Source organism: Miscanthus floridulus, chromosome 6 (genome assembly GCF_019320115.1).
Source record: "Miscanthus floridulus cultivar M001 chromosome 6, ASM1932011v1, whole genome shotgun sequence".
In the NCBI taxonomy this organism is placed as follows: domain Eukaryota; kingdom Viridiplantae; phylum Streptophyta; class Magnoliopsida; order Poales; family Poaceae; genus Miscanthus; species Miscanthus floridulus.
This window is the reverse complement of record NC_089585.1, coordinates 133,756,966-133,779,249: the sequence shown is the minus strand read 5'-3', so window position 1 is coordinate 133,779,249 and position 22,284 is coordinate 133,756,966. Positions and strand designations below refer to the sequence as shown.

General features: G+C 44.6%; 1 protein-coding gene across 1 annotated transcript; it reads right to left on the bottom strand.

Moving 5' to 3' along the window:
- Window positions 1–424: 424 nt before the first annotated feature.
- LOC136457028 (uncharacterized WD repeat-containing protein C17D11.16-like) lies at window positions 425–9,923 on the bottom strand. The gene is made up of 16 exons (XM_066457069.1): window positions 9,626–9,923; window positions 9,237–9,445; window positions 9,058–9,137; window positions 8,848–8,961; window positions 8,246–8,369; window positions 8,077–8,135; window positions 7,922–7,990; window positions 2,257–2,324; window positions 2,076–2,172; window positions 1,904–1,978; window positions 1,725–1,823; window positions 1,186–1,323; window positions 1,061–1,090; window positions 926–988; window positions 768–845; window positions 425–685 (listed from the first exon to the last, which is right to left on the bottom strand). Exons 1-16 carry the CDS (start codon window positions 9,763–9,765, stop codon window positions 635–637), a joined length of 1,494 nt encoding a protein of 497 aa, XP_066313166.1. The 5' UTR covers window positions 9,766–9,923; the 3' UTR covers window positions 425–634.
- Window positions 9,924–22,284: the final 12,361 nt, after the last annotated feature.

Sequence of the window (22,284 nt, the reverse complement as noted above, 5' to 3'; positions counted from 1 at the left end):
GTCTGTCTCTCACACAAATGTACTACAATAGTCAAGTGATATGCCCGTCACGCTTGGAGTCTGGTGATCTTCGAGTACCTCTCAGCTACGTTCGTTATCTAAGTATAGTTGTAGGTTTATTTATATACAATATGTGTGTGAGATGTACATATATGTGATGATGTGTGTTTGTATCCGAAGAGATACTACAGCTATACTTAGATGAGAGGTTAAAAAAAAAGAATTGGCAAGAGCAATGTTTTTACGACGACATGAGGGCTTTTTTACCTATACGAACGGAGCTGTTCCATGTGAATTGTGAAACTATTGTGTCCAAAGCTTCAAACTGGATTCGAGTTAAAGTGCTCTGCTGTGAAGACCGCTAGCTTTCTTTCACAAAATTGAAAATGCATCACAGGTTCACAGCCCATAACACGCAGTGTCATACCTTGATAACTCCACTCCAAAACCTTTGCCCAGTGTAATCTTTTCTTGTACAAACCACTCATACATATGCTTGGATTGATTTCATCACTTCATTATACAACTGGGCACTCAAAACTCACAAGGGCAAGACTTCCACTATAACTCTTCAATAATCTACCCAAACATGTGTACGCCGGAAAATAACTTGGAACAGCAGATTGAGGCAGTTCTATTTGCTGAACTTGTGAGCTACGGCGGGCTCCCTTAGCGTGTCCCAAACCTGTCAAAGATGCAAAACAATGTCCATCAAAGATAAGTTCGCAACAAAGGCAACACCATATAGAGATGAGCGAGGAGATTACTTTTAGTTTGCCTTTTGAACCTCCACATGCTAACAAGAAGGGGCTGTCATTTGAAAATGATACCGAAAAAATAGCTCCCTGGAAAAATCAAGTGTATAAGCGATACAAATAAAACAATTTCTTCCAAAAGTAAACATCTAGCTCATTTGAAAACATACAAGCTTTGGATTTTGGGAGGCAATGCATGATGGTTTGTCGTTTGATAGATCCCATAGTTTCACCTAAGTTTGCAGATGTGTTAGCAACAAGTTTAAACATATCTATATGCAACCAAATTATTGGAATGTCCTTACCATTTTATCAACTGAGCCTGTTGCGAGAAACTGCAAGAAAAGAAACTAGCATCAGTAATCTGGACTTGTGGATGTGTTTCTCTCCCTATTTAGCACAGAACTATATGCCAAAAAGAAAAACATACGTTGGGGGCAGATGGGTTGAAGGAGATGGAAGAAACAGCCTTATCGTGTGCATGAAGGGTATACATAGACTGGCCAGAAGAACTTGATGAAGCTGTTCGCTTATCGAAGGCTTGAACCATCCCATTTTCAAGACTGACCTGGGAGATCATACAGAACATTCAGAAAATACAGGTACACTGTTTCATAACATCAAGGAGATATTTACCAGATATTCATAATAACAAAACTGCAGATCAGTCTAACCAACTACTTCATGTCTAGGGTCCAAAAGAGAGAAAAAATAGAGTGGTGTGTATTGCAAGATAAGCACTGGAGATGAATCTGAACAAATTTTCACTAAATCATGGTGGTTGAGCCCATGGTCGACCAACTAACATCATAAACTCTTTCCCACACCATACTCATGTTGTTTGCCTTCACAAAGAGGGAATCACTAACTATATCCATCTAGATTTCAACTAGTTCTTGTTTTTCAGCAACTTCTCACATTCTTTAGACTGTTTAGATATGCAGAAAACTGCAAGTTTCATTTACTCACCACAAATGAGTGTTCATTGTGTGGATTCCAAGATAAACTTTCCACATCTGCTTCAACAGACCACTTATGGCAACTCTGTCCACCATCTTTCATATCATTCTGTAAATTAAAATGCTGGGTCTATATCAATAAAGAATAATTCAATAAATAATAAACAAGATAACTGATAGATGCATTACCACGGCAACTGTTTTATCAAAGGATCCGCTAAGAAGAACTTCAGGTGACTGTGGGCTCCAAGCAACTGCTTGAACCTGCAAGTCCAGTAAATAAAGGAAACAAAAATTGTAAATCAACATAATTTATCAGAATCAGTCCAAAATGACAAAAAAGATAGTTATCAATCCTTGCCTTGTCATCATGGTGTTCTAGTGTGACTGCACATTTACCAACAGCTACATCCCAGATTTTCACAGTTGTGTCTGCACTTGCACTAGCTAGAACATTCCTGGAGTTCGTATCAATAAATCAAACATCAGGTGCTTAATAAGCGAAGAGAGGCACCATCACTTGGGTTGAAATGAAAACTCACCTCACTTCCTTGTTCCATGCAAGACCAAGCACAGAACTTCTGTGACTTCCTTTCTTATACTTTTTCCCCTGCAAGAGAGAAAAGTATAGCTCACAAAGATTGAAGAAAAAGTATAAATGAATGCTCACTTGCATAGATTGAAATGCACATCATACTATCATGAAAGAAAAAATGTGCTAACAATCTTTGCTCTGGATAAGTACATTCATCCAATCAGCTTCATGCTGTTAAGCTTTCGCATGAGAACCATTGTCAGTAGTTAGCCTAGTGTTGATGTTTTCCAATTACCTACTATAGCTATTTACTATTCACTGTCATGTAAATTGTTCAGGTTCCTTGGCAACCAAGTTGATCATGGTGCCTTGGCAACCAAGTAGGAATCATAGCATCTGCTTTATGCAGTTAGAATATGCTAAGGAGTAGGTACACCACTTGCTTATATATGCAGTGGTTAGCATCTTCTTGTATCTAAGTCATTTTGCAATTCAATACAATCCAAGCGGCTTGTTGGCCAAGCTGCCCTCTGGCAGCCAACGATTGGTATCTAGAGCCGGTTGAGAGATAGGGAAAAGCATGGCCACCTCCGCAGAGAGAGCAGCAACAGCCGCCGCCGCCGCCGAGCAGCGGGCGCAGCAGGCCGCAGCAGCAGCAGCTCGGAACGCGGCCGCCACGGCCGCGGCTCTGCGTCGAGAGTTGGTGGAGGAGGATCCGCCGCGCGATCGCCGCCCGTTTCCGCGGAGGAGTCCGGAGCGCGAGCGCAGGCAAACGCGGTCGCCCGATCGGGATCAGGATCGCCGCCGCGGGCGGGCCAGGGGCCGCTCGCCGGTGATCCAGACCGTGTACAAGGATTCTGGCGCAAGTTCCACCTGGCCGATGCTCACCAAGACAAATTACCATGAGTGGGCCTCGATCATGAAGCTGAAGCTCCAGGCGCGGCAACTCTGGGATGCGATCGAGTACCAGGATCTGCCATACCATGAGGACAGGCGCACGGTGGCAGCGATCATCGCCGCCGTGTCGCAGGAGATGCAGATGCCGCTGTCCGAGAAGGGATCGGCCAAGGAGGCCTGGGACTCCATCGCCGCCGTGCGGATCGGCGTCGATCGGGTGCGCCGCGCCACGCTCCAGCGACTCCGCAGCGACTGGGAGAAGCTCGCCTTCCGTCCGGGTGAGCAGATCGAGGACTTCACCCTTCGCTTAATGGCTCTGAAGCAGCAGCTTCTTCTCCACGGCGACAACGACATCGATGAAGAACGCGCGGTGGAGAGGCTCCTGCGCACCGTGCTGCCGAAGTACGCCCAGCTCCGGATCGCCATTGAGACACTTCTCGACTTCCAGGACCTCACCATCGAGGAGGTGTCTGGGCGTCTGAAGACGGTGGACGACATGGAGGCGCTGGCCGCGGAACCAGCCGCCATCGGTGGTCTGCTGCTGACAAGGGAGCAGTGGCGTGCCAAGGAGAAGGAGGAGGCTGCCGCTTCCGCGTCAGGCAAGGAACCGCGACGTCGTCCACGCGGCGGCAAGAAGCAGCGCGGGAAGGGCAATCGCGGAGGAGGAGACAGAGGCGGTGGCGACGATCGCGGGGCGGACGACGACACCTGAACTGTGGCGATCGCGGCCACTGGGCGCGCGACTGCCGCCAGCCGCGCCGTGGTGGTGGTGACCGCGGCGGCGGCGGCAACCAACACGGAGGAGGCAACTGCGTTGGAGGTGATCGAGGTGGACGGCGCGGTGGAGGGCGTGGCGGTGCTGCGCACGTCGCAGAAGCAGAGGACGATGATGGTGCTCTGTTTTTCGCCCACGGCTTCCTCGAGCTCGACGAGAAGGACGAAGTCGTCTGCTCCAAGGCCAGGCCTCCCTTGACATCAACGAGCCACGCGCGCGTGTCTTCCTCAACACCAGCGCCAACGAGGAGGCGCTCGACGGATGGTACCTCGACAGCGGGGCCACGCATCACATGACCGGCCGTCGGGAGCTCTTCGCCGAGCTCGACACCACGGCGCGCGGCACGGTGCGTTTCGGCGACTCGTCTCGAGTGGAAATCAAGGGGACCGGCTCCATCGTCTTCCAGGCCAAGAACGGAGAGCAGCGCGTCCTCCATGGCGTCTTCTACATCCCAGCGCTACGGAACTCGATTATGAGTTTGGGGCAGTTCGACGAAGGAGGCTCCAGGGTGGAGATTGATCATGGAGTGCTCCGCATCTGGGACCGGCGTGGTCGTCTTCTCGCCAAGGTACATCGCGGGCCCAGTCGGCTGTACATCCTGCACTTGGAGGCCGCGTAGGCGGTATGTCTTGCCGCCAGGAAGGAGGACGAGTCATGGAGGTGGCATGAGCGCTACGGGCATCTCAGCTTCGAGGCGCTGCACCAGCTCGGCAAGAAGGAGATGGTGAGGGGGATGCCGGTGATCAAGCATGCGGAGCAAGTCTGCGACACCTGCGTCACCACCAAGCTCCGCCGCAAGCCGTTTCCGCAGCAGGCGCAATACCGCGCGCAGGCGCCCCTGGACCTCGTCCACGGCGACTTGTGCGGGCCGGTGACGCTGGCGACGCCAGGAGGGCGCCGCTACTTCTTGCTGATGGTGGACGACGCCACCCGCTTCATGTGGGCGGTGCTTCTGCCGACCAAGGATGCTGCTGCGGATGCCGTGAAGCGGGTGAAGACCGAAGCAGAGAAGGAGACCGGCCGTGAGCTCAAGGTGCTGCGGACCGACAATGGAGGAGAGTTCACCGTCGGCGAGCTGGCGCAGTACTTCGCCGCCGAAGGAGTCAAGCGGCACTACTCTGCACCACACTCACCGCAGCAAAACGGTGTTGTGGAGCGCCGCAATCAGACGGTCGTGGCGACCGCACGCGCGCTCCTGAAGCAGAGGTCCATGCCGGCCAAATTCTGGGGGGAGGCGGTGATGACGGCGGTGCATCTGCTCAACCGCGCGCCGACAAGAAGCTTGCAAGGCAAGACCCCCTATGAGGCCTGGCACGGACGAGCGCCGGCGGTGAGCTACCTGCGTACATTCGGCTGCGTCGCCTACACAAGGGAGCTCGGGCAGCTGCGCAAGCTCGACGACCGCGGCAAGGCTGGGGTCTTCATCGGCTACGCCGAGGGCGCCAAGGCCTACCGGGTCCTCGATCCGGCGACGGGACGCGTTAAGGTGAGCCGCGACGTGGTGTTTGATGAAGGGCGCGGCTGGGATTGGTCCAATTCGGCCGCCGGGACGTCTGCTTCCGCCTCCAGCGACTTCGACATCGAGTTCTGGGGAGTCGACACAGACGGAGCTCCGCCGCGCGCGCCGTCACCAGCTCCAGGGGAGCACGATCCACAAGCCTCCTCTGCTTCACCAGCAGCAGAGACCGAGCAGGCGGACCCAGTTGAGTTCGCGTCACCGCTCGAGGACGACGACGATCGTCTTGACGCTTCCTACGACGGCGAGCAGCTGCGGTACCGTACCATGCCCAACATCATCGGGGATGCACCCACACCGCTGCCGGCTTCACGTCTCTTCGCCGAGCTTCACCTCACGCACGCCGGCGAGCCGGCCAACTTCGCGGAGGCTGAAGGCGATCCTACCTGGCAGGCCGCCATGGAGCAGGAGATCAAGGCAGTTGAGCAGAACCGCACTTGGGAGCTTGTGGAGCTTCCTCCCGGTCACCGGCCCATCACTCTGAAGTGGGTCTACAAGCACAAGAAGGACGAGCAGGGCGCGGTGACCAAGTACAAGGCGCGCTTGGTGGCGCGGGGCTTCGTCCAGCAGGAAGGGATCGACTTCGACGACGCGTTTGCTCCCGTGGCGCGCATGGAATCCGTCCGAGTCCTCCTCGCGCTGGCGGCCCAAGAAGGATGGCACGTCCACCATATGGACGTCAAATCTGCCTTCCTCAACGGCGACCTCAAGGAGGAGGTGTACGTAAAGCAGCCGCCTGGCTTCACCGTCGCCGGGAAGGAGAAGATGGTGTACCGTCTGCGCAAGGCTTTGTATGGCCTACGGCAGGCTCCGCGAGCTTGGAACGCCAAGCTGGACGCCACCCTCAAGGAGATGGGTTTCCAACAAAGCGACCATGAAGCCGCAATGTACAGGCGAGGAACAGGGGAGGAGCTGCTGCTGATCGGCGTCTATGTTGACGACTTGATCATCACCGGTGCCAGCGCTCAAGCCATAGAAGGTTTCAAGGCTCAGATGAAGAAGGTTTTCGACATGAGCGACCTCGGCCTCCTGTCCTTCTACCTGGGGGTCGAAGTACACCAAGATTCAGCTGGGATCACTCTGAGGCAAACCCATTATGCCAAGAGGATCCTTGAGCTGGGAGGTATGGATGCCTGCAACCCCGCCCATACACCAATGGAGGAGCGGCTGAGGTTGAGCAGGCAGAGTGCGGCTGCAGAGGTTGATCCTACCCAATACAGAAGATTGATGGGCAGCTTGCGCTACTTGGTCCACACAAGACCTGACTTAGCCTTCTCAGTAGGCTTTGTCAGTCGATTCATGGAGAGGCCGACTGCAGAACACCAAGCAGCCATCAAGCGCATCTTGAGATATGTGGCTGGTACTCTGGAGCTTGGCCTGCACTACACTAAGGCTCCAGGGAGAGCAAGGTTTGTTGGGTACTGCGACAGTGACTTGGCTGGGGACATTGACACCAGCAAGAGCACTAGTGGCACCTTGTTCTTTCTGGGAAGCAATCTTGTGTGCTGGCAGTCAGTGAAGCAGAAGGTGGTGGCTCTATCTAGTTGTGAAGATGAGTACATTGCCACTACCACAGCTGCAAAACAAGCAATTTGGCTATCTAGGCTGCTGGCAGACCTCCTTGGAAGGAATGTGGAAGTGGTTGAACTGAAAGTTGATAGCAGGTCTGCACTTGCTCTAGCCAAGAATCCAGTCTTTCATGAGCGCAGTAAGCACATCAGGATCAAGTATCACTTCATCAGAAACTGCTTGGAAGATGGAAGTATCAGGGCTGATCACATATCCACCACTGATCAGCTGGCTGACATTCTAACCAAGTCTCTTGGAAGATCAAAATTTGATGAGATGAGGGGAAGAATTGGGCTCAAGCAGATCACTTCCAAGGACCACAAGGCTAAAGGGGAGAATTGTCAGTAGTTAGCCTAGTGTTGATGTTTTCCAATTACCTACTATAGCTATTTACTATTCACTGTCATGTAAATTGTTCAGGTTCCTTGGCAACCAAGTTGATCATGGTGCCTATTCAATACAATCCAAGCGGCCTGTTGGCCAAGCTGCCCTCTGGCAGCCAACAACCATTAGCTGCATTAATCACTCTGATAGGCAAAAGCTACCAAGCAAACTGAACCTAAGAAGAACCCCCAGTGATGTTGCTTGCATCTAAGGAGAAGACCCTAGTAAAAAATATTCATGAATCTAGCCAAAAGTTTAGCTGCCAATTAACCAGAAAGACGATGCACCAGCACCACATTGTAAGCTAAACGCATTTCACAACAGAAAAAAACTAATAGTAAATAGTGTCATCAACCAGAATCAACAGACTAATGAGATAAACTGCAGTGTTACTTTGGGAGTTTGGGTAAAGCTGGAAGTATTGACTGCAATTATACAAGGAGAGCAAGATGTTTAGCAGAACATCCAGAAAAATAACCAACAGAAGTATGATAGCCCAAATCTCATTCAAGATTAGAGATAGTTGCAAACCTTTTTGCCCTTTGCCTTCTTCTTTTTTGAAAGTCCTCCTAGCACCATGTGCGGCTGCAATTCATCAACCTGTTGAGAAATATCAAAGGTCCATCAAATAATATATCAACTGTTTTGCAATGAGGCGCCTCATGGTTATATAGCCCTGGCCATACCATATCTAAGTCCCATATTTCGATGGCAGGATCCATGGTTCCAACGGCTACAAAATTCCCTGTGATATTGAAGTGCAGAGAAAGCAACATAATCACAGAATCAGATAAGAAGCTCCTTCCAATCCAAAGAAATAGATTGGTACCCCTTACTTTAACATGCCAGTTTTACCTTTTTCGCCACCTTTGAGATTAAAATCCATCCAAGCAGTGCAGAGCGGAAAATCAGCAAGCGGAACATCATGATGCACAAAGATATTTTGTTCACCATCATCTGTTTCTTCAAGAATGTTGACCTGTCATCGACAATAATTTAACAAGTATGAAAACTAATAGCATAGGACAGTCTGGCAAGTCATTCAGACAGGGCGAGAAATGGAAAGTAATGTGACCTGACTGTATTTTTACATGGACAGACACTAAGAGCACGTGCTGGAATCAATTTCCAAACACAAATTTACTAACTACAGCCAGTATTGCTATAATGTCATTCGTGATACATCAGTGGGCACCTAGAAGAGATTGTGGTAACATACCATGTTCTATTACTACAGGGAAAATACTTAAGGCCCTGTTTGGATCCTCTGAGCTAACTATTAGCAGTGTTAACTGGAGAGAATCAGCTAATAGCTAATTGTTAGCTAGGTGATAGGTAAGACACTAGCCAGACTATTAGCTGGTAGGTGATCCAAACAGGCCGACCCTTGCAAGAAAAAAAATGTTACCATGGCTGTTTTTTTAGCAAAATCAGAAAATATGTTAACTGATACTTGCCTGAAGAGAGAAGATATCATCCTCACTGTGTGCGCAGACAATAACAAAATCAGTAGGCATGATCATCTTATCTTCAATGTCCGAATCGTCATCGTCGTCGTCGTCATCCTCCTCCTAATAAGGTACGGAAAATGTATCAATTTGCATTCATTTGTTTCTATCATCAGTACACAAACAACGAAAGTAAAACAGCAGAGTTAGTGAACTCACATTGTTCTTCTTGAGATAGGGGTCCATTCCATTGTCCAGATAGTACAAGTCCCCCAAACCAGAGCCCATAATATCAACCTCTAATATAATCACAGGTTAAGAATTCATCAATCGCCTCAGCTTCACCTGGTCTGATTGAATTAATTAGCAGGAGGATGAATGGAAGAGAAGACGCCCACCTTCGTCCTCATCATCATATGCATCCATGTTGAGCTCGCGGAGCCCATCAGCAACGTCGTCCACCTTACTGGAGCCCTTGGCGAGCGCCTTGGCTACGGCCTTGGCCCTGGCAGCCTCATCAACCTCCTCCACCTCTTCCTCCGCCTCTGCCGCACCGTCGAGTTCCATGTTGCCAGCATCATCATCCTCGTCAACGTCGCTCCCGGAGCTGGAGACAAGTTACGATTGCAACAAAAGTGAAATCAAGCCTATTGCTGGAATTACAGCAGGGCGCGTAATGCTGGAGACAGACAGGTTACACACGGCAACAAAACAAAATTCGTCACTATTGCTGGAAGTAGAGCACGCGATGAAAGGAGAGAGGGGAGGGGAGGGAGTTGTGGCTCACTCTCTTCCCAGGGCGAAGGTCTTCATGGCCTCGGCGATCTCCTCCTGCGTGGGCGGGTCGGCGACGACGGGCATGCTCTTGGCGGCGCCCCTGGGCACCCAGGATATGGCGGAGATCATCCCCTTGAGCGAGTCCTCCATCGGATGAGATTAGCGAGTCCTCTCTCTCCTTTGGTGGTTTGTCCCGGAGGTGGCGCGTGGCGGTAAGCGGAGGAGGCCGGCGGCGAGGGAGGGAGGGAGAGAGTATTGGAGGAGGTTGTGGCTGTGCCGACCAAGGAAGAGCGGTGGGGGGCTAGGGTTTAGATGAGTTGGGTTGGGCCCTGGGCCGTGCGCTCGGACGCGTCGCGGCTGTCTTTGGGCTTCCTCGAGCAATTTCATGTAATTTTCGCCCACCAACTCTTAAATAAAACCATTTAAATCCTTTTACCTCCTGGATTACAACCGTGATCTGATTTTTCTTCTCAAATATTAAAATCGTACCCTATCGCCTCTTCAAACCATTGAAATTGTATCCCTACGCCTGTTATAAGTGGGTTTCAAGACGGTTTCATTATTTTTAAATTAAAAAATCAGTAAATACTTGACAAGACTTTTAAAGCACAAAAAAGTCTACAAGCTTCTAAAAAATTTGATACAAAATTCTAGAAATATACTAGGATATGACAAACCAAATAAAATAATTAGATTTAGTTCTAGGAAGACAGGAAACTAGCTACAAAATTCTAGGAAATTCCTGACATTCTAATTGATGTCAAAACACGTACAAATGTATTCAGCATCAAATGTGTGTGTTGCATTATTGTTGGTTGCATCTAATGTTTTTACCATGGAGAGTTTTTTAAACGCGTTTAGACACTAATTAGAATGTTTTGGGAATTTTTCATACTTTTTGGATAGTTTCGCATTTGCTTAAAGCCAAATCTATGTTTGGAAACCTCTAGATATTTTATTCATGAGCTCTTAATAATTTATCAAGGTTCGTTGATCCCATGATTTTTCTGGGAATTTCTACAAAGCCCGGAGCCATTTTCGTGGTTTTAAAACTTTATCAGGTATTTATAATATTCTTTAACTTTTAAAAAAATGAAACATCTTTAAAAACACTTCTATTCTATGTAGAAATGTAATTTAAATGGTTTTGAGAGTCGAGAAGAATAAGATGTCTGGTTTTAAAATTTGAGAAGAAAAACAAGAGAGGGTGGCAATAATAAGGAGGTAACATATTTCTTTATTTCCTCTAAATCCGCACATATAAGTTATATACCCTCGACAAGGACGTACAATATATATTCCGTGCACGTAACATGGATGAGGTTGAGAGTTGAATATGCTTGGGTGAGAAACATATGGTGTTCTAGAAATTAAAGGATCCGCCACTGGCGCACGCAGATGCTGGGAAGGATAATGAGGCATTGAGGTGCCAGTTGGTGTTAGGCATGTTAAGTGCTTAGGATCATCTAGGTGTAGATTAGTGGGTGGATTCATCTCTATTTGGTTCAAATTGATCAACTACATGACCTAGGAGAGAGAGATAGACTCGGGAGAGGGAGATAGAGTAGAGACACATACCTTCGGCTTGGCAGAGGAGGTGGAGGGGAAGAAATCGCTACGGCAGTGGTTACATAGTGCGTGGCGGTGTAGTCCAGGTGCCGACGACACGGTCAACGGCGCTTCCCGTCACTTGCAGCGCTGCCCACGATTGGAGGGGCCTTCTAGGGTTACTTTGGTGGGTCAGTGGTGGCGGTAAACCTCATCCCACGTGCCCTGGCCCACACCTTTCTCATTATATAGCGTTGTGTGATAGGGGCCCATCGTCTGGTGGTCTGTTAAGCGTCCCCGATCAGGACGCGGTCAAGGGGTCCGATTGGGCGTTGGGCCAATTGGTATAGATCAAACTAACATTCTCCCCTTAATCTCATATTATGACTTAAACTTAACTTACTTACTTTATCTTCTTTCCATTCCATCATAGATCAGTGCGTAGAGCGTGCCTCATCGTCGCGATTAGTTGCTATTAGATTTAACAACTACAATGCACCTCTCTGTTTTGAAATAGATACTCAACTAGGCCCTTAGTATCAAAAAATCATAGGCTTTCTCATAAATCCATATTGATTGTGTGTTCTCTGAACGCATTGGATGGTTAGCCTTTGGTCAGCGGATCCGCAAGTACTTACTCGGTACTTATGTGCTCAATGCTTTTAGAATAATTCTAGATTTTTTTCTTTACAACATATAACTTAGTATCAATGTGTCTAATGGGAACAGAGATCCCGGTCTTCCGTCAGGTAGTGGTAATTATCATTGTGGTAGAGAATGACACATCGATCCGGCTTTAGATCGAAAAATCGAACCCTGCAATCTTAGCACCACAACTCCTCTAATTATCAACCGAGACACGAATCTGGTTGACCTCACCAAGAAGACTAATCACTGCCTGCGCAATAAAGAACACAAGTAAGAACATGAAAGAAAGCAACCAAATTACAAATGAATGATTAATCTCACGAAGTTATGGTCTCACAAACCGATGAACGGTGAAACTGCTCTTGACAGATTAATCTAAGCAAAACTCAAACCCTAATAGAGGGGTGGCGGCTGTATATGAAGACTCTAGGGTCATGCAAGACCCCTAGATGCGCCCCCCTAATGGGCCCAAACACGATACACGGTCCAACGGACCAAAAGACGGTGTCGCAGTACCCTGGTAAATTCTAGACGCTGACTTGTTTCGACGATTTCCGTTGATTCTGAAGGGATTTTAATGTGAGACCACTTGTATTGGCTTTCTTATCAAATTAGATTTCCAACCATATGTGGATCGTCAAAAAACGGAGTCTAGATGCGTCTTGGGTGACTAGTTTAAGATAGACTGGTTCTGGAGGCCGAGGCAGACTCGAAATCATGTTGGACAGGGCCTTTGGTTTCCGTTGAACGTCCTTGCTGGTCATCAATGCCTCCACCTCTTCCTCTAAGTCACTCATGACCCTCTCTAATGTTTCTAAGCAAGATAACATCATTAGGTAGTAGTCTATTCTCAAAAGTATGAAAAGGACCACTTAAGAATGAGTTCACCTCTAAATTGAGTTGACGTATTCGAGCCCGGGTCATTGGGCCTTACATGACGATTAGAGGATCAGTAGGTACATCAGAAGGAGTGATGTCCTCATCATCCTCCCCCTCTTGAAATTGAGTCGTCCTCGACTCAAGCTCATCTTCTTCTCCCAAATAAGGCTTCAAATATGCAATGTTAAAGGTGGGACTAACCCCGAACTCGGGTGGCAACTCAAGTTTGTAGGTATTATTATTTATTTTCTTAATTATCTTATAAGGACCAGCTGCTCTTGGCATTAATTTAGACTTACGCAGCTTAGAAAATCTATCTTTTCTCAAATGTAACCAAACCAAATCACCCGATTAAAGTTTAATTTCTTTTTTACCTTTACTACCAGTAATTCTATACTTTTCATTCATTCTTTCAATATTTGTTTTAGTTGTTTCGTGTAACTTATGAATAAAATCAGCACGCTCTCTAGCATCACTATGTGTTCTTTCAGTGATAGGTAAAGGCAAAAGATCAATAGGAGTGCGAGGGTTAAAACTATACACTACCCGAAAAGGACTTATCTTGGTGGTGGAATGTTCCGCACTATTATATGCAAACTCCACATGCGGTAAACATTCTTCCCACATCTTTAAATTGTGCTTCAAAATTGCTCTCAACATGGTGGATAATGTTCGATTCACTACCTCAGTTTGGCCATCAGTTTGGGGATGACATGTTATAGAAAACAGCAGCTTGGTCCCCAATTTATTCCATAAAGTGCGCCAAAAATGACTCAAAAATTTTGCATCGCAATCTGAAATAATAGTAGAAGGCATACCATGCAAGCGAACGATTTCTTGAAAGAAAAGGCTAGCAATATGAACAACATCGTCGCTCTTATGACAAGGAATAAAATGTGCCATATTAGAAAAACGATCAACCACCACAAAAATACTATCCATCCCCCTCTTAGTCCTTGGCAAACCCAACATAAAATCCATAGATATATCAGTCCAAGGAGTAGAAGGAACAGAAAGAGGCATATACAAACCATGTGGGTTCAACCGTGACTTAGCTTTTTGACATGTGGTGCACCGAGCCACGTATCGTTCTACATCTCGCCTTATCTTAGGCCAAAAGAAATGTGTAGACAACACCTCCTCTGTCTTAGCTCCAAAATGTCCCATCAATTCGTCTCCATGTGCCTCCTGCAACAATAAAAGATGAACGGAGCCAACTAGATTGCATAGGCGGTCAGCTCTAAACAAAAACCCATCATTGATCATAAACTGATTCCATGTACGTCCCTCTCTACAATTTAGCAACACGTCCTTAAAATCAGGATCAAGCGCATATTGTTCTTTTACTGATTCAAGCCTAAAAATCCAACAATCAAGTTGGGACAACAATGTATATCGTCTAGACAAAGCATCAGCAATCACATTATCCTTCCCTTTCTTGTGTTTGATAATATAAGAAAAAGATTCAATAAATTTAACCTATTTAGCATGCCTACAATTTAGATTATGTTGAGAGCGATGATACTTAAGTGATTCATGATCAGAATGAATAACAAATTCTTTCGGCCACAAATAATGACGCCACATCTCTATAGAACGAACAAGTGCATACAATTCCTTATCATACGTGGAATAATTCAGAACAGGACCATGCAATTTTTCACTAAAGTAAGCAATGGATTTATCATCTTGCATCAGAATCCCTAAAGCTAACTCCACTAGCATCATATTCTAGCTCAAAAGTCTTACCAAAGTTTGGAAGTTGCAGCAATGGTGCGTGTGAGCTTGTCCTTCAAAGTGTCAAAGGACTCCTCATGTGCCTTTCTCCAATGGAACACAACTTCTTTCTTTATCAACTCATGCAACGGGACATCAATGGTGCTAAAATCTTTGATGAAGCGACGGTAGAATCCTGCAAGATCAAGAAAACTCCTCACCTATGTGACGGTTTGGGAAACCAGCCAGCTCTTTATGGCTTTAATTTCCATCTCATCCACCTCAATTCCCTGTGGAGTTACAACATAGCTAAGAAAAGAAACTCGATCAGTGCAAAAGATGCACTTCTCAAGGTTACCAAATAAACGTGCATCACGTAAAGTATTAAAAACAACACGTAAGTGATCCATATGTTCAATAAAAGACTTGCTGTAAATCAATATATCATCAAAGTAAACTACCATAAAACAACCAATAAAAGCTCTTAAAACCTCATTCATTAAGCGCATGAAAGTGCTAGGTGCATTTGTCAAACCAAAAGGCATTACTAACCACTCATACAACCCAAATTTGGTTTTAAACGTAGTTTTCCATTCATCTCCAAGTTTCATTCTAATTTGGTGGTAGCCACTTCGCAAGTCAATCTTGGTAAAAATTATAGAACCACACAACTCATCAAGCATGTCGTCAAGCCTAGGAATAGGATGACAATACCAAATAGTAATATTATTTATGGCTCTACAATCAACACACATACGCCAAGTTCTATCTTTCTTAGGAACCAAAAGTATAGGAATGGCACAATGACTAAGGCTTTCACATACATACCCACGGTCCAAAAGGTCTTGGACTTGCCGCTGAATTTCCTTAGTCTCCTCAGGATTGGTTCGATAGGCAGCACGATTGGGCAGGGTTGCTCCTGGAATCAAGTTGATTTGATGCTCTATCCCTCTCGTAGGTGGCAGTCCCGAGGGTATCTCAGCTAAAAAATATCCTCATACTCCTACAAAAAGATTAGTGACAGCAGGAGGCACCGAGCTAACAATATATTCAAGCAAAAACATAGCTCGTTTGTATACCAAAATATAGCAAATATCATCATCAGAAATTTCAGCAAAGTCACATTTTGTTGCAAGCATAACACCACCCTTCAATTTAATCCCCTTAGCCTTAGAAATAGATGTAGACTTATCCTTTTTAGGTGGGAGAATAGAATTAGCAACTTGCTGATTTTTAGATTGAACATCATTTAAACTAGCAGCGCGTTCTCTATCAGCTTGTACAATTTGAGCAGGGGTCAAAGGTACCAAAGTAATTTTCTTTCCTTTATCCACAAAGGTGTATTTATTACTTCTACCATGGTGTGTAGCATCATTGTCATGTTCCTAAGGACGACCCAATAAGAGTTAACAGGCTTGCATAGGTACCACATCATAATCAACAGAATCAGCATAGAACTAATAGAAATGAAACTCTACAAGTTTGCGTTACCTTTGCTTTTCTAGAATCATTTAGCCACTGAATATGGTATGGACGTGGGTACAGGCATGTGATCAAGCCAAGCTTCTTGACCAAATCAGAACTCACCAAATTATTACAGCTACCTCCATCAATAATGATACGTGCTCGACGGTTGCTAATGATGAAGAAAATCTAGAATAAGTTATGGTGTTGTAGCTTCTTAGGTTGCTGGACTTGTGAGCTGAGCATCCGCTGTATAATAATGCTCCTATAGGCCATCGCGTCCTCGCCACCAAGGACTTTGCCGCCCTCCTCATCTGTGTCTTCGTCTTCTTCATCTTCAATGGCAGAGGTGCTGATGTAGCCATCTTCTGTAGCAATGTAGGCCCGCTGACTTGGGCCATTCTTCTGCACATGGCCAATTCCATGGCAGCGGTGGCACTGAATGTCCGAAGTGCATCCCGTTGATGCAACGAATGAGGCACTCTTGGCAGGCACCTGCAAAGAAATTTTACCTAAATCTAAAGGTCGCGCGTGAGGTGCCTTAGGTGTAGCGGTAACTCTAGAGGCTGCTGGTCGCTTGCTCGCTGGTGGAGGCGCCCAAAAAGTGGTTGGCTTGGTCAGCCCCGAAGATGGTGCCGAGCGTGGCATGTATCTGATGCTGACCTTGCTCTTGCTCTGCTGTTCATGCCCCTACAATTCCTTTTCTATAAGCATAGCAAACTGAAACAACTGGTTGACAGTGTTAAATTCTTTATAATCAATAATGTCTTGAATCTCGTGCCTCAAACCCGAATAAAAACGACAAATGGAATCTCCGTTCCCCTCTACAACACTACATCGTATCAATCCCTTTTGGAGCTCACCATAGTAATCCTGTACATATTTCTCTCCTTGTTATAAACGCATCAATTTCTTACACAAGTCTCTATGATAAGAAGGAGAAACAAAATGATCATGCGTAGCTATTTTAAGTTCTTCACACGTACTAGGTAAAGCATCCTATGCAGCTAGCTCATTCCATCAAATAATGGCAAAGCCCTTAAACTCACTAGTAGCTTGTCGAACTCTATGATGCTCAGGCACAAGGTGGGCACTAAACTTTTGTTCTACCATCATCTCCCAATCAAGATACCCCTCAGCATCATAATGACCCGAAAAAGATGGTATTATGAACTTAATCTTAGTATAAGGATCATCAGGCACACGATGATTATTACCTTGATGGTGGTGGACACTACCCATACCTATCGTGTTGCGATGAAGACGTCATTGTAATCTTGCTTGTTGGAAGGCTGCTCGATCTATGTTTTCAGTGGCATCATGCACCATGTCTTCTGGTAAGAGACCATCGGTGTTGCTACCGGAGACATCATTGTTGACCGTCATCAAGGTTTCCAACTCAGTAACCTTGTTAGTTAGCGTGGAAATTCGTTTGTCTAATCTCTCCATGCTATTGCCAATATTGAGTTCAATGAGTGCGTCAGTGACGGCCTTCCTGATGGCCTCATTCATCCTTTTTGGGGCATTATCTACAGTAACTTGCAGTTGCTCTTGGCTGACATACTCGTTGAAATCCTTGGGACTGTTATCTCTAGTCTGATCACCTCCTGCCATTGTAAACACAAAAACAGGAACAAATGGTGAAAGTTATCCCTACCAAATGACTAAGTGGTTGTAGTGGTGTCACTTTTTACAGCAAGTGGAAGCATCTTACCAAGCTCTTACAAAGTTCTTACCAATGTAAGCAGTGGGCGGTACAACCGACGGCTGGTTCATGATACATGTGAGGCAGTGGTACCAAGATTGCAAGGCCCTTTTTCTATACTAATCTGAAGAGTTTGTGGAGCTCAGAAGGCACACAAAGAATAATATGTATATTTGGCACACAAGTCAGTAACAGAAAATAATGCTGAATTATAGTCCAAAGTATTTGTTCTCGTTACTGGTCTAAAATGTTCCAAGTGCTAGGTGTGTTACAAACAGGTATGGTGGATAGCAAGGTGCAAGGTGTGTGAAAAATAAGTATGGTGGATAGCAAGATCAACACAAACAAGAAACTAGATAGCACACGCTAACACAGCTTACTTTGGCCTTCTCTATGTGCTCCTCTAGATATTGTTTCTCTTTTCCCCTCTCTTTTTTATTTTTTGGGCTGCCGTTGTTTTTTTGGAAAATTTCAACTTTTTATTTTTATTTTTTTGATATTTTTTGTCACTTAGGAGCACAAAAGAAGTAACCACATAAACAAGTGAAAAGTGTGGCATGTGGAAATTTCAGAAGATGTGCTCAAAATTGACAAAAAGCTTGTGACCACGAAAAGAGGATCTTTTGACCAGTTTTTGATCAAAATAAATTTTTCTGACCTGAGCAAAGCAGGTGATGGATGGATCCAAAAAAAATTTCTAATCGATTTTGATATATGGAACATCGAAATCGGAGTTCGTATGCAAAAACTAAATCAGTTTTAAGGACGGACTCCGAATTAGAGGACAAAACGGAAACAATGCGCGTAAAATTGGTCACGCCAGCAAGGATTTGATGGAAACGATAGGGGAAAGCACATGAACTGGACTCTAACACGACCCAACCAGTAATAAGACCTTGATCAGGACACAAAATCAATACGGCGGACTCTGAAACTGAAATATACAAAGGCTATAGCGTGAAAGGTTCTAGGACAAGAAAAAATATAGCACTAGACTATGGGACGAATGCGAAACACTCAAAACAAGGGGATAAATGTGAACCTAATGGTATACCTTAGCTCTGATTATCACTTAATGGGAATGGGGATCCCAATCTTTCGTCATGTAGTGGTAACTATCGTTGTAGTGGAGAATGACACACCGATCCGGCTTCAGATCGAAAGATCGACCCCTGCTATCTTAGCACCATAACTCCTCTGGTTATCAACCGAGACATGAATCCGGTTGACCTCGACAAGAAGGCTAATCCCTACCTACGCAACGAAGAACATAAGCAAGAACAAGAAAGAAAGCAACCAAATTGCAGATGAATGATTAATCTCACGAAGTTGGGATCTTACAAACCGATGAACGACGAAACTGTTCTGGATAGATTAATCTAAGCAAAACCCAAACCCTAATAAAGGGGTGGTGGATGTTTATGAAGACTCTAGGGTCATGCAAGACCCCTGGACGCGCCCCTAATGGGCCCAAACATGATACACGGCCCAACGGACCAAAAGACAGTGTCGCAGCACCCTGGTAGATTTTGGACGCTGACTTATTTCAATGATTTCCATTGATTCTGAAGGGATTTTGATGTAATACCACTTGGATTGACTTCCTTATAAAATTGGCTTTCCAACCATATGTGGATCGTCGAAAACGGAGTCCAGATACGTCTTGGGTGACCAGATTAAGGTAGACTGGTCCTGGAGGCCGACGCAGACTCAAAATCATGTTGGACAGGGCCTCCGGTTTCTATTGAACATCCTTGCTGGTCATCAACGCCTCCACCTCTTCCTCTAAGTCCCTCATGATCCTTTCTAATGTTCCTAAGCAAGATAACATCATTAGGTAGTAGTCTATTCTCAAAAGTATAAAAAGGATCGCTTAAGAACGAGCTCACCTCTAAATTGAGTTGACGTATTCGAGCCCGGGTCATTAGGCCTTGCATGAGGGTTGGAGGATCAGTGGGTACATCTAAAGGAGTGATGTCCTCATCAGTGTCTGGAAGCATGCTTGACCTGTTATCTTAGGAGTTAACTTACTTTAAATAGTTATTGTTGTTGTCTACCATTGTTAAATCCGGGTACAAATTCTCTTAACCTCCTTTTGCCTGTTCCTTAAGCCTCATGTCAAGCTATACTATGGTATGCATCACTGATGATACCACAACTGTTTCTTTGGAGTTTTTCCATAATAATACTCCAACTACGAGTGTTAGCAACAACTGTGAATTTCACTACACATCTCGCCATAACTTAACATTTGTACCCTCAACTATTTGAGAGTACTTATTCTTTTTTACTCAGCATGAGGCCTATGATACTTTGCAAAATTACAAGACATTCTCAACTCCATTCTAGTTATCTATATCTGAACTGAACTTCTGCCAAAATATCCTGGATACATAAACTACGCCAGGGTAAGTTCTTACTTGTACTTGTACACACATCAAGCTTCCAATAGCTAAAGCATATGGAACCATATTCATTTGATCGATCTCATATCGGTTCCTGGAACACTAAAAGTTCCCAAATCTATTACCCCTGACTATAGTAGCAGGCGTAGGTTTACTCACATGCATACTTTACTTCTTTAGAATCTTTTCTAAGTATGCCTTTGCGATAGTCCTAATACCCCATTTTCTTCTATGTCGGTGAATTTCGATTCCTAGAACCAATGACGCTTCACCAAGATCATTCATATTGAAACTTGAGGACAAAACTTCTTCTTCTCTAATGATAGATTAACATCACTACTAATGAGTAGAATGTTATATATTCATAGGATGTGAAAAATGAATTTTCCATTCTTGATCCTCGCATAAACGCTATTGTCCTCATTTTCTTTAAAACCCAAACTTTCTTATCGTTTTATCAACTTCAAATACTACTGTCTAGAGACTTACTTTTAACCCATAAATGGATTTCTACAGGCGGCATCCCATATGTTATTTTTTTTCATGACAAAACCTTTGGGTTATGCCATGTAAACATTTTCATACAAATCCCCATTGAGGAATGATGTCTTTACATCCATCTGATTTAACTCTAAATCGTAATGTGTCATTAACACCATTATAATTATAAAAGAATCCTTACATAAGACTAGAGAGAAAACTCTTATTGTAATCTATTCATTCTCTTTGCGTAAAGCATATTGCCATAAGTTGTGCTTTATATCTTTCTACATTCCCTTTGGAGTCACATTTTGTCTTGTAGACCCATTAACAACCTACTATTTTGGCTCCATTAGAAATTACTTCTAAGTCCCAAACATCATTTGTATTCATCGAATTCATTTCAACTTTCATAGTTTCTTGCCATTTAAATGAGTAAACACTTCTAATGGCTTCTTCAAATGAGGTGGGATCACCCTTCATTTGAGTTTCTTTACTAACATAGACTTCATAATCATCAAAAACTGGTTTACTAATTCTTTGAGACCTTCTAGGGCCTTAGCTACTGGCACTTTCATATGGGGCTGTTGTTACTCTTCATTGCCAAGAGGCAATTGATTCTACAACTCTTATATCATAAGATCCTTGTTTATATTATTCATCTTCTTCGAAAAGCCAACAACAGGTGTTATATAAGTCATACAACATCAACAGGTATTGAGAAATTCATTGTTTTGAATCACTGAAGTGGACACGCAATCCCGCTTCTCTTCAAGTCTTAGGTCTCTACATACCTCTACATACTATGCTCTCCTAGATCTTCCCATCTTTTATAAAGATAGTGTATCCTCCAATTTCTTATTTGGGTTCAATCTATTAAAACCTTATATGGCGCTTTAAGCACCACTTTAATATCTTTGACGGTGACTACGCTATCTTCCTCTCGAAACTTTAAAAAATTCAGGGATTTAGTTGTTTCTCTGCCTAGGGGTATCATTGTTATGACCGATGGTCAAATTCATCAAAATCTTTATCTCACTCGGTTTCTTACAAAATCTATATATCTCACTCTTAATGAAGAGTACACATTCATCAACATCTTTATCTCACTCTTAATAAAGAGTAGTTTCTTATTTGATCTTAATTCTTACTCTTAATTCATCTCACAATTCTCCCCCTCGACATATGGCACGAACTAAACTGCCATAATTTCGAGAACTATTCAGGAAAACTATGACCGAGGAGACACTTATTACTTACTTCATTCACATGATTATATTATGCAAACAAAGTTATTTCTTGATCCGTATAGGAGTACACTTTCTTCATTCCACTTCAAGAACTCATCGAGGTCTTTTATTAACTGTACTTTTCCAAGTCACACTTGCATCTTTTTCTTGTCTTTTGATTAGTATTGACCATGACGGTGTATTTCTATTGTACCATGGTTAATACTAGGATAGCATAAGAGCTACTCAAACTTCTCTCGCTATGCGAGATACAAAAGCATAGAGTCATCACAAAACTTCTCCCGCCATGCAGGATTGACTAGCATAAGAACTATGCCAAACTTCTCCCCTTGCGGGATAAGTTTATATACAAATTACCGTAACAAAAAATTTAGTCATGATGATAAAAAACATTCACTTATACTTTATTTTCCAATTAAATCTTTCCGTTGGTTCCAATTTAATCAGAAAATTAGTAAACTAACAAAAAAGTTGTCCTAAATTGGCTTGACTCAAGCCTTTTCATTCATATACCCTAGCATTGCCGCTCGTAGGCATGTAGCCGAGTGATCTCATCGGTTTAAAAATAAAACAC